Here is a 14,507-nt window from a genome sequence, read left to right as displayed (position 1 = left end):
AAATAACGGGATTCCCTCAGTGTTTCCTCCTGTTTATGCGCGTGCCCATGACAACCTGGAGCGCGTCCATACTGGAGAGTCAGGGCTTTCCTGCAAAGCCCACACTCAGGAATCCATGACGTGTCCGGCCTACGGGCCAAATGCATTTCTGCGGCTCCTCTCAGACAGTGGCGCACAAGAACTTCATTGTGGGCATAAAAAATGACTGAAAGAGGAGGGGGGAGAAAAAAAATGAAAACAAGACTGGTGTTTAAATATATACATAAAAGTGGTCTGCTGCTGCTGCGGCGTTTGAATGTTTATGGGTTTGAATGTTTACCGTGGCTTAATACGAATAATATATGAGCATCTTTAGTAATCGTACAGTTTGAGTGAGAATGGGAAATGCATTGATTAATTAGGCAACGTTATACGTGTCTTTTTCGTTCGAGGTTTTTTTTTTTTTTTGCGGATGTCAGATTTTCCACTAATATTATACTTTTTATAATGTCGTTATAGCTGGTGTAATCATCTCCTAGGACGTCTGTGTAGATCCTTTAAAAACATCGTTATTAATGTGGTAGATCAAACCTGGTGTTCAGGCATCAGTCATATCTAACTAAAGTCTTTTTTTCTGTTCCTAAATCTCCGTTTTATTATGTCTCCACCGATGGTTACACAGAGCAGAACTGTAAATCAAAACCTGGAATGAAATTGTTCTTTGAGCTAGGTAGTCGTTATGTTGTTTTGCTGTCTGATAGAAAAAAATCCTTCATTGGAGGAGTACGTGGAGGGAGTTCACATTAACATGCACGTCTGAATTTATCCCATGATATTTTTACTGGCGTGTTAAGTACACAGACTTTTAAGGAATAGGAGATTTTATATCTTCGCCGAATGCGGAATGGTTAAGGCTGCCATTCTTGGACTTTCAACTGCATGAATTGTACTAGTAAATTAGCTTGCGATATTAGGAATATAGACTGCTGTGTTGGGCATGAGTTCACTTTTATAACTTGTGTGCATTAAGATTGCAGATTTTTCCTTCGTTTTTTACAATCTGAGCTTTAGCCCAGTCTTCCCCTAATACAGGTCTCATTCAGCACCACTAAAGAGCGCATTCAGTCACATGGCTCGTCTTAGACAGCACTTGTGCTGTCATCAAGATCGGGAAATTACTTTTACCTGTCATAACCCTTGCATATTATTTCTATTAACAGTCACATATTGCACTATAATTACATGTGTGGTCACGATGAAATATGAAATCTCGGAATCGGCCGTGTCTTTTAAAATAAACATGTCTATATGTGAACGTAGATCGTAAATGTTTCAAGAAAACGTAATTACACATTAACACTTTCGCACTGTATTCGGGCCTGGTGTCCTTTGCAGGAAACTGTGAAATCCAGATAGTTATAAAAGCCAAAGTAAATTCACGCAGGCCTCAGAAACTGTACTGTGTTCAGTCTAATGGAGCATCAGGGAGCAGCCTTACACCTGAGGAGCGCTCTGTGGGGACCATGATTCTGGGAATGCACTGTGCTGGACTGGCATTCCCGTTCTTTGTGTGTTATGCTTTCTGGGATAGGGTCCACTCGGTATACTGGATAAGTGGTTATGAAAAATACAGTATATGTTCTCATGGAATGCAATTTATTGACCGAACATTTTAATTATATAGCACATATGGACTGACTAGTGTATGTCAAATAACATGTATTATAAAGGATTAAAATGTGGACTTGTGTGGGACTCTCAGACTCAGATATTAAAATATATCTATAAAAATGTCAATATTTAATTGCGGATATTATTATTGAATAAAATAATGAATTGTTTTTTCAAGAAAGGTATGCTTGGTAAGCATGTCATACAAAAAAAAATCCATTCACTGGTAACCAGTAACTTAAAATTCTTGAGAAAATGAGTGACAGGCACTTGTGTTTGTGTCTGTCATTCACGAACGAAGGCGTGTCTCCCTCTCTGACTGCGAGACGTTCATTTCTTCAGAAGCAAAGTCCGGCAGGGCTCTGATTTTCGGAGGGCAGCTGTGGGGACCTTGAGATCCTCGTGTTTGCACTTACACTTTCAGCAGGAGATGCTTTTTCCAGCCTTGCGCCGTGTTTTCCATCACTGTAAGAAAGTTCATTTAGCCGACGATGTCTGGGTTATAGCATAACCCCGCTGCTATCCTTTTTTTCCAAATCCAGCGTGTCTATTTCAGTCTCCGAATAAAAGCAGTGGAATTTTGATATGGAAATGCTCTATTATACCGTGCCTCATGGAAACCGTGTTCGGCTTGTTTAGGAAAGGAACGGGAAAATGCAAATTTAGTTAAAGGTATAGCAAATGAACAGAATGACAGGAGTCTTGGCCTTTGTGTTCTGAGGACAGCGATTTGACGCCCCCCCCCCCCCCCCCCCCCAGCAGGGCAAGCCTCCCAGGGCCTGTTTGCCCACTGCCCCAGGTAGGGCACGGAGGTTTTGGGGCACGGCACAGCAGTGGTCGTGTCAAACTGTGTCAGTGGGTCACCTGTCTCCCATCCCTGTGTCTCACTTCCAGCAAAGGAAGCTGTAAGGTACACCGGACCTGCTTTCACTCCCGGACGAGGCGCACAGCGTGCAGCTGATTCCCGACATGCCAGAGGGAAACATACTTCCACTGGTAGGGAGCTGAAGTTATACCAGGACACGTTTTTAGTATCGAGTGCTGGTAGTTTAGGTGTTTGAATCCAATCCCTGTTCTGTCTACATTTCACGTTACACATAGCAAGTCCAAAGTGACACACAATTGAGAAATCAGGGTTTAAGGGCCTTGCTCAAGGGGCCAATGGTGAAATTACTTTAGGGGCCATAGGACTTGTACCTGTGACCTTCTGATGACAGGTACAGCATCCTAACCCACTAAGCCTCACGCCGATCTGTGTGTACAGAGTTTGCATGTTCTTCCTATTGTTGTGTGGATTTCCTATAGGGGACTTGGTGTCTCTAAATGACACATAGTGTAATATGTGTGTGTGTGTGTGTGTGTGTGTGTGTGTGTGTGTGTGTGTGTATCCCGTGATGGACTGGCATCCGATCCAGGGTGTTCCTCTGCCCTGTGCTCGAGGTTATGCCAGTGACTCTTTACTAGACAAGTGGTTGGAAGATAAATGGATATTTTTAGTATCACAGCAAGAATGCAGAATGTTTTTTCTGTTTATACCACCATTAGGATTATCTACATTTTTCAGGTGTTTTTTTTTCTGATTTTAAGGTATTTTTGTTTGAGTGAATAACCTTTCTCCACCAGTTCAGAAAGTGTACACCATCTATAGATTGGATGTGGTCATCATTAACACATCACGCAGTATCTACGGCGTGTAACTCTAGGGCTTCCACAAAAGGCCTGCTCACATTCCACCATCAGTGAGCTGTGACTGGACAGAAATAAACGTGTCACTAGTGACCCTTCTACGTACACCCACTTCAAGGCACCCAAGATAGGGTGTGATAACAAGGTTTTACGCAAAGATTCTTAAATCTCAGTATCATCACACAAAAAAAATATTGCAAAAATATTACAAAAGGCTGATAGTTAATTAATGAATAAAGCACACAGTGCAAATGTTTTACGCTTATCATTAGTCCAAATTAAGTCTCACTGGCAAGTTTGTAATAATACTAAGAAGATTTAAGTGGAAATTAGCGGGAGAATATTTTAAAACAAATTTGAGGAAGCACTTCTTTACACAGCGTGTAGTTAGAGTATGGAATAGTCTTCCTGCTAGTGTAGCGGAAGCTAAAACCCTGGGTTCCTTTAAATCAGAGCTAGATAAGATTTTAACAACTCTGAGCTATTAGTTAACTTCTCCCCAAACGAGCTTGATGGGCCGAATGGCCTCCTCTCGTTTGTATAGTTCTTATGTTCTTATGTTCTTATTTTTTAAAAACGTACATGGGGTGATGCACGCTTCTTGTAGTCAGCTGTCTTCTCCAGTCACCAAAAGGGTGAAGTTTCAAATTTCAAAGCTGATTAGACGTCACAGCTTCTAACGCTAACAGGGCTGGATCTGCACACGCTGGGATCTTTGTCCTACAGCCTTCATGGCGCAGCTGACTGCTCTGACAGTAATATTATGGCTTTTTGACTTCCAGGAGTCTCCAGAGAGGAGCAGAGGGTGGGCTGTGGCATGACATCTGCCTGCAAGGGCTTCCAAGGACCTCACAAGGGTTGAAAGCTTTGGGCTCGGTCACTTGCGTTTGCAGTGACGTGGTTTCCAAAAGGTGAGTGTCTTCTTTACAACTAAATGGGCTAAACCAAAGCTCCATGTGGGGGGGGGGGGCTCATCAAATGTGCTAAGAAATAGAGAGGAGTCCCAGCTGAGCACCAAACTTTCCCACGCATCAAAGGAGTGTCCGCACTTGATGTGAAACACAAGAATGATGGGAGAGCAGGCCAGGCTTTGGTCATACCACTCTGACTGCCCCCCTCCTGGCCCAGCTCCAGCACCCCCAGAGAAAAAAAACCCTCAATCAGCAATATTGCTCCAAACAGGCAGCCAGGACCTGAAATTTAAAGGAAAGCTGGAAAAAGGAAGGGCTCCCATCGACGTCTCCTGCTGGTTTTACTGGCTGCCCACCAATGGTGTTCCAGTTCCAAAGGTTGAGCCCATTACCCGGCTGAATCGGACCCGGGGCAATTAATTGCAGCGGGATTACAGACCTTGCCACAAAGCAAAAACACCACGTTTAATGGGAAAGGCATGTCAGTCAGGGAAACCTTGGTGCCCTAAGAGGAGGGAGAAATGATATCTGGGGTCAGTCGGGCAATACAAGCAAATCTGACTGCCATGAACTTCAGTGCGGTCACTGGAAGGAATAAAATAATTTGGTTAAACTGAGGTTGTTGCAGCAAATTCGATGCCGTGTGCATGTGACTTTGCAGGAAGCTTTAGCATGTTACATTGCAGCCGTTGATCTTACCTGTGCATGAGCGTGAGGGAGAGATACAGCTTCTGCCTCGTCAGGGCGCCTTAAATCCAGGCCGAGGAATGAAAATCCCATCTCCCTCCCCCCCCCCGGGGCAGCGTCGGGATGGGGGCGGGGTCTCAGCAGAGGACAGATCGCGGCGGTTAGGTTCACCCCGCCTGCGAGCTGCGTGTAAGGTGTTGTGTAAGAATGAGATGGGTGCCCTGGTGTAGTAGTGGGCTCAAAGTCTAAACAAAGCACCCCAGGCCCGGTAGGCTAAAAATAGCACCCGGGAGGGTGTGAATACACACTCACCACATGTTTATACGAGCTGCTTGTCATTACCTAAATCCTTTGTAAATGTGCCTGAAGGAAGAATGCCTAGTGTTCACGAGAGTGCTTCTTTTGTTTATTCCTGTTATTTGTGGTTTCTCTTCTTTGGGCAGAGGCCAAATAAGCTATGGGGTCATTAGGGCCGGCTGTTCAGCCAGCCGATTATCCAGGCTGGGGCGCAGAAGCATCGAGTCGGCTCTGTACCCCGCAGTTCGATGTTCTCAATCACGAAATCCACTAATGTGTCTTACAGTTGATTTTTTTAAGACCGTATGAGTAATATCTTGTGATTTTTTTCTAAAGTAATTTTTCATGGATGTTCTGTACATTTTCACTGTGTGTTTCCCTGCTGTGGTTCAGGGCCTTTCTTGGGTTCATGGGGGTGATTTTAATGACAGAAGGTTGTTTCCTTATGCACGGATGTGGGGAACAAACTATGTAGTGACTTTCATTAATCATTCCTAACCTCATTATAATATTATTATCAAAAAAGTTTACTTAAGAAAACAAGGTTTTGTGGGTATACATTCATGACTTTTAGGAGTTACACTCTTTATGGGGATATTTTGTCAAGATTGATTCGCATGACCAGTTGGCTTTGTTCTGAAAAACAAGGTTGGCGACAGCAGTGTGGTAAAAACACAGGAAAACACCACTCCTTGGCCGGCTTTACCTCCCTTCCTATTGCCTGTCCATCTGCAGCAGCAGCTGAGGTTCTGTTTGCTAAGATCCAGCCGGGCCAGGGAAGAACTTTCCCTTCTTCTCTCTTCCTTTAGACTTCCTCCGGAATCCCTCTGAAGCTCCTTGGACCCCGAGCCGGGGGGGCGAGAGGCTCGTAACTGCGGGGGTGTGCCCCATCCTGGTGAGCCAACCCACAAGCCGGTTCCTATACACCCCAGGAGATTGTGCTCAGACTCCACCCCACTGGAAGAGCTCCAACCCACATCTGTCAAGTTACACCTCGCTGTAGCCACTGTATATTTAATGATAATAATCATTCATTCATTTTCTATACCAGCTTTACCTTATACAGGGTGGTGGAGGTCACTGAGACACACTCTGAGAAAACAGGGTGAAAATTTGTAACTTGTCACTGGGGCTGTACCCTTAGCAGTAGGTAATTGTACCTTTTAAGGTACAGAAATGGACTCTATACCATTGATGGTGAATTAATGCTGTTTGTACCTTTGGGATGTTCCTCAGAGTCTATTTCTGTACCTTAAAAGGTACAATAACAATGGTACAGCCTCAGTGACAAGCAAAGGCACAAATTGTTACCCTTTTGTCTGAGAGTGCAGCGTTCGGAAAGCGGGGAATAACCCATGACTGGGTGCCAACCTATCACAGAATAATCATTATATATTTATTTAATTACTTCCTGTGTGTATATATATATATATATATATATATATATATATATATATATATATATATATATATATATATATATATATATATATATATATATATATACACACACACACTGCTCAAAAAAATTAAAGGAACGCTTATTAATCAGAGTATAGCATTAAGTAAACTAAACTTCTTGGATATTCATCTGGGGTGAGTTTCCCGAAGCGTTCTTAACGCTACGTCGTTCTTAAGTTCTGTGTTAAAAGATAGAACTAACAAACGACATAGCGTTAAGAAGGCTTCGGGAAACTCACCCCTGGTCAGTTAAGTAGCAGAGGGGGTTGTTAATCAGTTTCAGCTGCTTTGGTGTTAATGAAATTAACAACAGGTGCACTAGAGGGGCAACAATGAGACGACCCCCAAAACAGGAATGGTTCAACAGGTGGAGGCCACTGACATTTTTCCGTCCTAATCTCTTCTGACTGTTTTTTCACTAGTTTTGAATTTGGCTACAGTCAGTGTCACTACTGGTAGCATGAAGCGATACCTGGACCCTACAGAGGTTGCACAGGTAGTCCAACTCCTCCAGGATGGCGCATATTGATGTGTCATTGCCAAAAGTTTTGCTGTGTCTCCCAGCACAGTCTCAAGGGCATGGAAGAGATTCCATGAGACAGGCAGTTACTCTAGGAGAGATGGACAAGGCCATAGAAGGTCCTTAACCCATTAGCAGGATTGGTATCTGCTCCTTTGTGTATGGAGGAACAGGATGAGCACTGCCAGAGCCCTACAAAATGACCTCCAGCAGGTCACTGGTGTGACTGTCTCTGACCAAACAATCAGAAACAGACTTCATGAGGGTGGCCTGAGGGTCCGACATCCTCTAGTGGGCCCTGTGCTCACTGCCCGGCACCGTGGAGCTCGATGGGCATTTGCCATAGAATACCAGAATTGGCAGGTCCATCACTGGCGCCCTGTGCCTTTCACAGATGAGAGCAGGTTCACCCTGAGCACATGTGACAGACGTGAAAGGGTCTGGAGAAGCCGTGGAGAACGTTATGCTGCCTGTAACATTGTTCAGCAAGACCGGTTTGGTGGTGGGTCAGTGATGGTCTGGGGAGGCATATCCATGGAGGGACACACAGACCCCTACAGGCTAGACAACGGCACCTTGACTGCCAATAGGTATCAGGATGAAATCTTTGGACCCATTGTCAGACACTACGCTGGTGCAGTGGGTCCTGGGTTCCTCCTGGTGCACGACAATGCCCAGCCTCATGTGGCGAGAGTATGCAGGCAGTTCCTGGAGCATGAAGGAATTGATACCATTGACGGGCCCCCACGTTTGCATGACCTAAATCCAATGGAACACCTCTGGGACATTATGTTTCGGTCCATCCGATGCCACCAGGTTGCACCTCAGACTGTCCAGGAGCTCAGTGATGCCCTGGTCCAGATCTGGGAGGAGATCCCCCAGGACACCATCCATCATCTCATTAGGAGGATGCCCCGACATTACCAGGCATGCCTACAAGCACGTGGGGGCCATACAAACTACTGAGTACGATTTTGAGTTGCTGCAATGAATTTTCAGCAAAAAGGACTAGCCTGCTGCATCATTTTTTCACTTAGATTTTCGGGGTGTCTTTGAATTCAGCCCTCTGTAGGTTGATAATTTTCATTTCCATCAAACGATGTGGCATCTTTTTGTTCCTAACGCATTACCCAGTCCATATCAGTATAGATATCTAGCATGACTTTTTTTCCCATTGAGATCTGATGTGTTTCCAAAGTGTTCCTTTCATTTTTTTGAGCAGTATATATATATATATACACACACACACACACACACACACACATTTAATGAAGCAGCTCCATCTTTTTTTTTACATTATACATTTATGTGCCTCATTATTACTTGATGACTTTGGACGTAAAACAAAGAAAACGAGGTGTCTCGTAACGATCTGTTTGCTCACGGGCGATGTTCCGGTCAAACGGTCCATGAAGAGGATTACGATGCTTCTCATTTCTTCTAACACGTGGTCATGCCGAGGGACGAGCCGTGCTGAAACCGGAGGGGCGGAATTATAATTGCATGCGTATTTAGACGGATTCTTTGGGATGGAATTACCTGCTTCACTGAATTGCTGGCCAAGTGTAAAGACAACGCTTCGCTAATGGGAATTATTACACTATGGAGTAATAGGAAAGTGCCCGGAAGACTGGAATTGTAAGTCTGGTATTGTGTGGACACATTTATTAAGGTTTTTATTGAGAGGGCAGGTTTTCAATATGACATTTTTTTGGAGGAAAACGTTTTATTAAAAGGAAAGTATGCCATTACTGTCACATCTCCCACTGTGAGTTTACATCAATGAGATTTTCGTGAAGAGCACGGTATACATACAGTGAGCCCTGTAGTTGCCCTTGAGTGGGGTTTCCCCTTCTCTCTTTGCCTTGTCGGGGGATGCATGCTGTTAGTGGACTGGCGCCCTCTAATGGTCAAAATAGGGCACAGAAATCAGCGAAGGAATGCCGCAGATCCTGTGCCAAAACGCATCCAGAAGTCCTCGTCAATAACTTTACTTTTTATGCCTGACAGACCATCAAATGGGATCTCAACACTACAATTTGCTAATTCATTTACTGAACGTACGTCAGTGTCGTACTTGTACAGGCTACTTTTTAATATCGGGGCTTTCTGTGACTTCTTTCTGGACTAGCTGCATTTTGAAAGGGACCTTTCAGACTCTTGAGAAGCCCCCACCTCCGTTGTCATGCACACCTTAAAAAGCTACTGTTTGTTTGCTCTCAGCTTAGGGGGCAGGTAAACGGCCGGTTTTTACATCCCCCCGCCGTCGGCTGTCACCACGCCTCCAAATGGAAGAAGAAAAAAAAAACTGGCTCTTCGTTAATGCCGTGTTTTGTGTGTTTGGGAGCTAATCCAGGGGTTGTCAAAGCTGAACACGGCGAGCACCTACACCCCGCTCGGTCTAGACACTTCACCTTGCCCGTAGTCCCTCTGTCAATGCACTTTATTTACATTACCAGTAATAATAATACATTAAACAGCACCATCGTCTCGACTGTCATATAGTACTGTCCCTATTTCTCATATTTTGGAAAATAACAAGTCAGTTCCATTGCATTGATAAAATTTTAACAAAAATGACAATCACAACAAGTAAGAAATAACAGAAAATGTTTTATTTCCACCAACATTAATAAGCACAATCATCCCTTTTTGTTCTTACAACTTGATGTGCAATTACGGACATAAGAGTAATAAATAAAAAGGCCATTTGTTATTTACATTTGATCACGACACACTGGAATACAAAATTGGCAAAAAAATAAAAAATACAACATAACGGTGGGGAAATGCCCCGTACGCTTCCCATTCACGAACACTTCGACGAACTACACTAGTGCATCCCAAAGCTCACGTTTTACGACACCGGGAGACCGCGGATTTCCACCACTTGCTCTATTGAGAACGTAAGAGCACATAGCAAAAGCAGATCTGACTCTCAGAGTGTCTTCTGTGCTGCTGGATTCGGCTGACAGACAGACGTTTGTCTGACTGATATTGACGAGTTCCCCGAGACAGGAGAACACTTTTGGCACCCAGTATCACTATGCTTCACCTGTCTGTGACATGATCTTAAATGACATCCTTTACAGGACCTTCGCATCTTTAATATTTTGCAGAACAAACAGGGTAAAAAGGACACATGCATCACATAGTATCTTTGAACCATATTATCCAACCTGCAGATGAAAGGGTCTAGCAAACTAAGGATTTGAGTGTTGTCCATCCACTCAAACTTGTTTACCTGATAGTGCTGAATGAAAAATCTGAGATTAGCCCCGCCCCCTTTGCTTTCCGCCATGCACTTGGCTCCTTGCCGTCTGTTTTCCATGCACGCAAGGGTTACATTCTACAGGTGTTCACTATAAAAGGCGCTATTCTAAAACAACGCGTTCTGCAGAATTCCTGGGGGTGGACTGCAGGGGTTTTACGCCACAGTCACGGTCGGGGAGGCGTGTGGCGGGGTAATTGCAGCCGACGACCATACGGCTTAGTCACGCTGGCGTCACGGGTGACCGCGAGACACAGACACAGCACACGCCACTCAGCGGCTGCGTAGCATACGTCGGGGGTGGGTGGAACACGCGAATAGTAACTTGTTTGCGGTTCTGGGTAGACCAGGCCTTCCAGATGCTCGAAAGGCCTCCCTGAGCGGCCTGCCGAGCGGCCTGCCGAGCGGCCTGCTGAGCGGTTTAGTCGCTCTGGCAGCGTGAGTCATACTCCGACCAGCTGCTGAGACACACACTTCCGTGTCAAAAAGCTGCGTCATGCACGAAAAAACACGGCGTACCCAGTTAACAGGGCCCGGCTCATCAGAAGCCTTCTGTAGCCCAATGGCGCATAATAATTCTGCATTAATTCCTCTGGCAAAATAATTCCACATATGATGATACCTAAGGACTTAACCTCCTATGTTTGGGAAAAAAAAATCTGCATTTTCATAAAAATGTTAAAAACATCTCATAGCAATCTGTTAATTCCAGTTTTCACCAGTGGCTATATTAGGCCTAATGTTGGCAAACTTGTATATTTCCTTTTTTTTTCCTTTTTAAAGTACACAATGTTCAGTGTGCATAAATTATGCGGCGCCTAGAGACCTGTGCACCGGTAAATAAAGTTGCAGAAACATTCCCTGGATGTTTGTTAAACGTCCCTAGAGTCTCCTAAATCTCTCCCACCCTGGACACCCCAGTCTGCAAGGCAGCAGCGTAAACAGCGGGTCCACGCACAGCTGCTCCGCACTGCAGAAAGGACTAGAAAGTGCAAAGAATAAAAACGTAACACTGCCAAACGACCACCGGAAAAACAGCATACTTAGGATGTCACCAAGGTGTCACGGAAACCTCGCCACGCGGTTCAGCCTTGGCCTCCCAGTGATGCTGTGTTTGATAGGTTTGGTGGTACTTCTTTTGGCATATACAGCTAGTCTGGGCTGCCTGGTCAAAAGCAGTTCGCCAATCAAACCCAGTCTCCATTCATCTGCCTTCAAAAAATGGCACAAAAGAATTTGGGGATCGGAACTGATAACCGTTCCATGACTTCAAAGTCCCTATAATTCTGCTATCTCCTCCACAACAATTAAAACAAAAAAAAAAAAAACAGAGGTGGACAGTTAAGGCCCAGAAAGTAAAAATCTAGACCAAGATTTTGTTTCAGCCAACCAGTTGAATACGCTGTGGCTGGCTCTTTATACTCAACTGGTTGGCTGAAACAAAACCTTGGTCTGGATTTTCATGTTCTGTACCTGAACTTTTCACCTCTGAAAAAAACCAACACATATGAGCACAATAGCCTCACCAAAACCAGTGCCGACACTGCAATTAGCCTCGACACGGTGAGCCTCTGGATGGAGGGGCGGCAGGGGTCACGTTTCGGGAGAGGTTGGGGGCCGGCACCGGCCTACGAGGTCAGCTTGGAGTAGCTGGGAGGGGAGAACCTCCGGCGTAGGTACTTCAGGAAGTAGAGGGGCAGGCAGCTGACCAAGGTGATGGCTGTGACCTTCCAGACGAACGACAGCGTCGTGATGAAGTAGATGTCTGGAACGGGGACACAGATGAAGACAGCGGGTGAGACTGAGTGGGGGCACTCTTATGGCACCGTGTGGGTTAATCGAGCGGTTCAGATGAGCCATCTTGGACTCGTCTTGAATACGGCAATTGGAAGCCAGAGTGGTCAGGATTCACCTTAAAACTGACGTTAAAATGTAGCTACCGATGATACACGATATATTACAGCCTGTTTGTAGAACATTTGAATATTTTTTCTTTTTTTGTTTTAAGAAGAAATACATTTTGAAAATGATCACATTTCGACAGGGTGCACTGGCAGGTCTACAGATAGATTAAACCTCACTTCTGTGCCCAGAAGAGTGATCTGCGTGGAAACGAGGCCTGATGGACGCTTCAGCCTGGGTCGACCGTGACTGCCGAGCCGAGCCGAGTCTCAGCACGGTCTTAGTGGCGAGATAAAAAAAATCCTACAATCACACCTGAGATCATTTCAGATGGTCGGTTTGATTAGGGGACGTCATAGTTCAGGTGGGCGCAATGAGATGGGAAATAAGCGCGGCGGTGGACCTGGCACGCACAGACACCGGGCATGAGGGAGAAGATTATCAGGAGTGCACCAGTACTCACGGGGGGGGGGGTATCCAGAAATAACTTTCAGGCCCAAAATAACACACAGGAAAACTGTGTCTGGAAACCCATGGAGTCGGCCTGTGTGAGTCGCCCCACAAAGCCATAATCACCGAGCGCCCTTTGCTTACATGTGGCCACTCCTGAACCACTAAAGCACGATCCGTCTGACCGGCCGTCGGGACTAAACCATTCTGACCAGAGGGGGAAGTGGCTTTAAATGTAAATGTAAGACAGGAGAAATAAGGAACTAAAAAAAATGACATCCCAGCTGCAAAAAGAAAACAGGGTTAACGGCTACTAATGATGCAATTTAAAATTTTATACTCCTGTTCTGTCAGATTATACCATTGTTATATTTATAACAAGTTCAAGTTATAAGTTTAAATGACGTTTGCCTGTTTTATGGTAAATGGGGTGGCAAATTAGGTGCCGTTTGTGTTAAACGCTTGTGTAAATCTAAATTGCTGTTACTTTGATTTATCTTCAGCATCAGCATATGTGGCCTTGTGGACTGACGCGGCATCGTCTCGGCCGTCAAACAGCAGCTGCAGTAGGTTGTAAAGTTACTTCTGAATCTACTGTGAATTTTTACACCTATATAGGAACCGGCTTTCTGGGCTCTTTGACCACCTTGAACAGTGCAGTATAATTTAAAATGGGGGAAAGTCCCCATCTGAGCGGCGCATTACGGATTGTGTGCGATACTTTCATTAACAGTCCATACACTGTCACTGTTTATTGTAATATTACTGTCTATTGATGTACATATCTTTAAAGTGTCTAAATATGTATATGGAGGCACTGTATACCTGCAATTCCCTTTGGGATCAGCAACAAGAAAAATCAATCAGTCAATTAATCCATCCATCCATCCATTCATCCATCCATAAATCTCTCTCCTAGCTACACAGCATGGGACAGTAGGTCCTCACGGATGGTTTCTGTGGAAGACAAACACCACAAGTATCCTGCCTCCAGAATTTGCCCCTCTGGCCTGAATTTACATCAAAAAATGCCACACAGCCGTTTCTGGGAGCAGACTGTGCGTGCTGACTGCACTGCTCCACAATGGGGGCTTTCTCCAGAGCCGGGGTTCGGGGGAGGTGCCAGTGTGGAGAAATAACTTCATCTTTTGAGAAGGCCATCGACACCGGCTGACTCACTGGGCGGGTTGGGAGCTGGAGCGCGGGCGGATCTTCCGTGCCGAGCCGTCAGAAGGATCCGCTCACAGCCATGCCGACGGATTTGGTAAAATATCTCGCTTATGTTTTGGGTTGGAGGGGGCAAAAACCCCAACATGTTTAACCTGGTCGGCAGGAGGGGCTGCCGAGGAGGGCATTCTAGGGCACGGGAACAGTCAACGAGAGGTCTGTTCAGTTTGAAGGCCTCATGGACGGCCAGAGCCCATCAGATGGAAGGGGCGTGGTGGACGGAGTGTTACGCTCTCCTGTAACAAACACGGAGACCTTGGCCATCCGCGAAGACCATTATGGGGGAAAGTCGGTGGCAGCCTGTGGAATTTCCGCTCCAGCAGAGCGGGCCAGGAGTGCCGTGGTCGCGTGGGGGGGGTCTTCCGAACAGCCGCGCATTCCGGAGGACGTGCTCGGTGTCATTAAAGCGGACGCCGGCGGACATCAGATCCCACGCGGGACGTTC

General features: G+C 45.5%; 1 protein-coding gene and 1 long non-coding RNA gene across 2 annotated transcripts in view; one reads left to right on the top strand and one right to left on the bottom strand.

The window, feature by feature from the left end:
- Positions 1–2,545: 2,545 nt before the first annotated feature.
- LOC111855756 (uncharacterized) lies at positions 2,546–14,343 on the top strand. The gene is made up of 4 exons (XR_002840959.2): positions 2,546–2,646; positions 4,119–4,247; positions 6,041–6,126; positions 13,339–14,343. It is a non-coding gene; the product is annotated as an uncharacterized lncRNA (long non-coding RNA).
- The window catches only part of atp9a (ATPase phospholipid transporting 9A), a 49,208-nt gene continuing 44,506 nt past the window's right edge, over positions 9,806–14,507 (bottom strand). Inside the window, exon 28 of the mRNA XM_072713643.1 lies at positions 9,806–12,248. Within this exon, the coding sequence (XP_072569744.1) occupies positions 12,112–12,248 (137 nt within the window). The 3' untranslated portion in view covers positions 9,806–12,111. The remainder of the gene's footprint in view (positions 12,249–14,507) is intronic.

The sequence above is a fragment of the Paramormyrops kingsleyae genome, chromosome 6 (assembly GCF_048594095.1).
Source record: "Paramormyrops kingsleyae isolate MSU_618 chromosome 6, PKINGS_0.4, whole genome shotgun sequence".
Lineage (NCBI taxonomy): Eukaryota > Metazoa > Chordata > Actinopteri > Osteoglossiformes > Mormyridae > Paramormyrops > Paramormyrops kingsleyae.
Note: the sequence above shows the minus strand (reverse complement) of the source record. Positions and strands in the feature narration are given on the sequence as shown.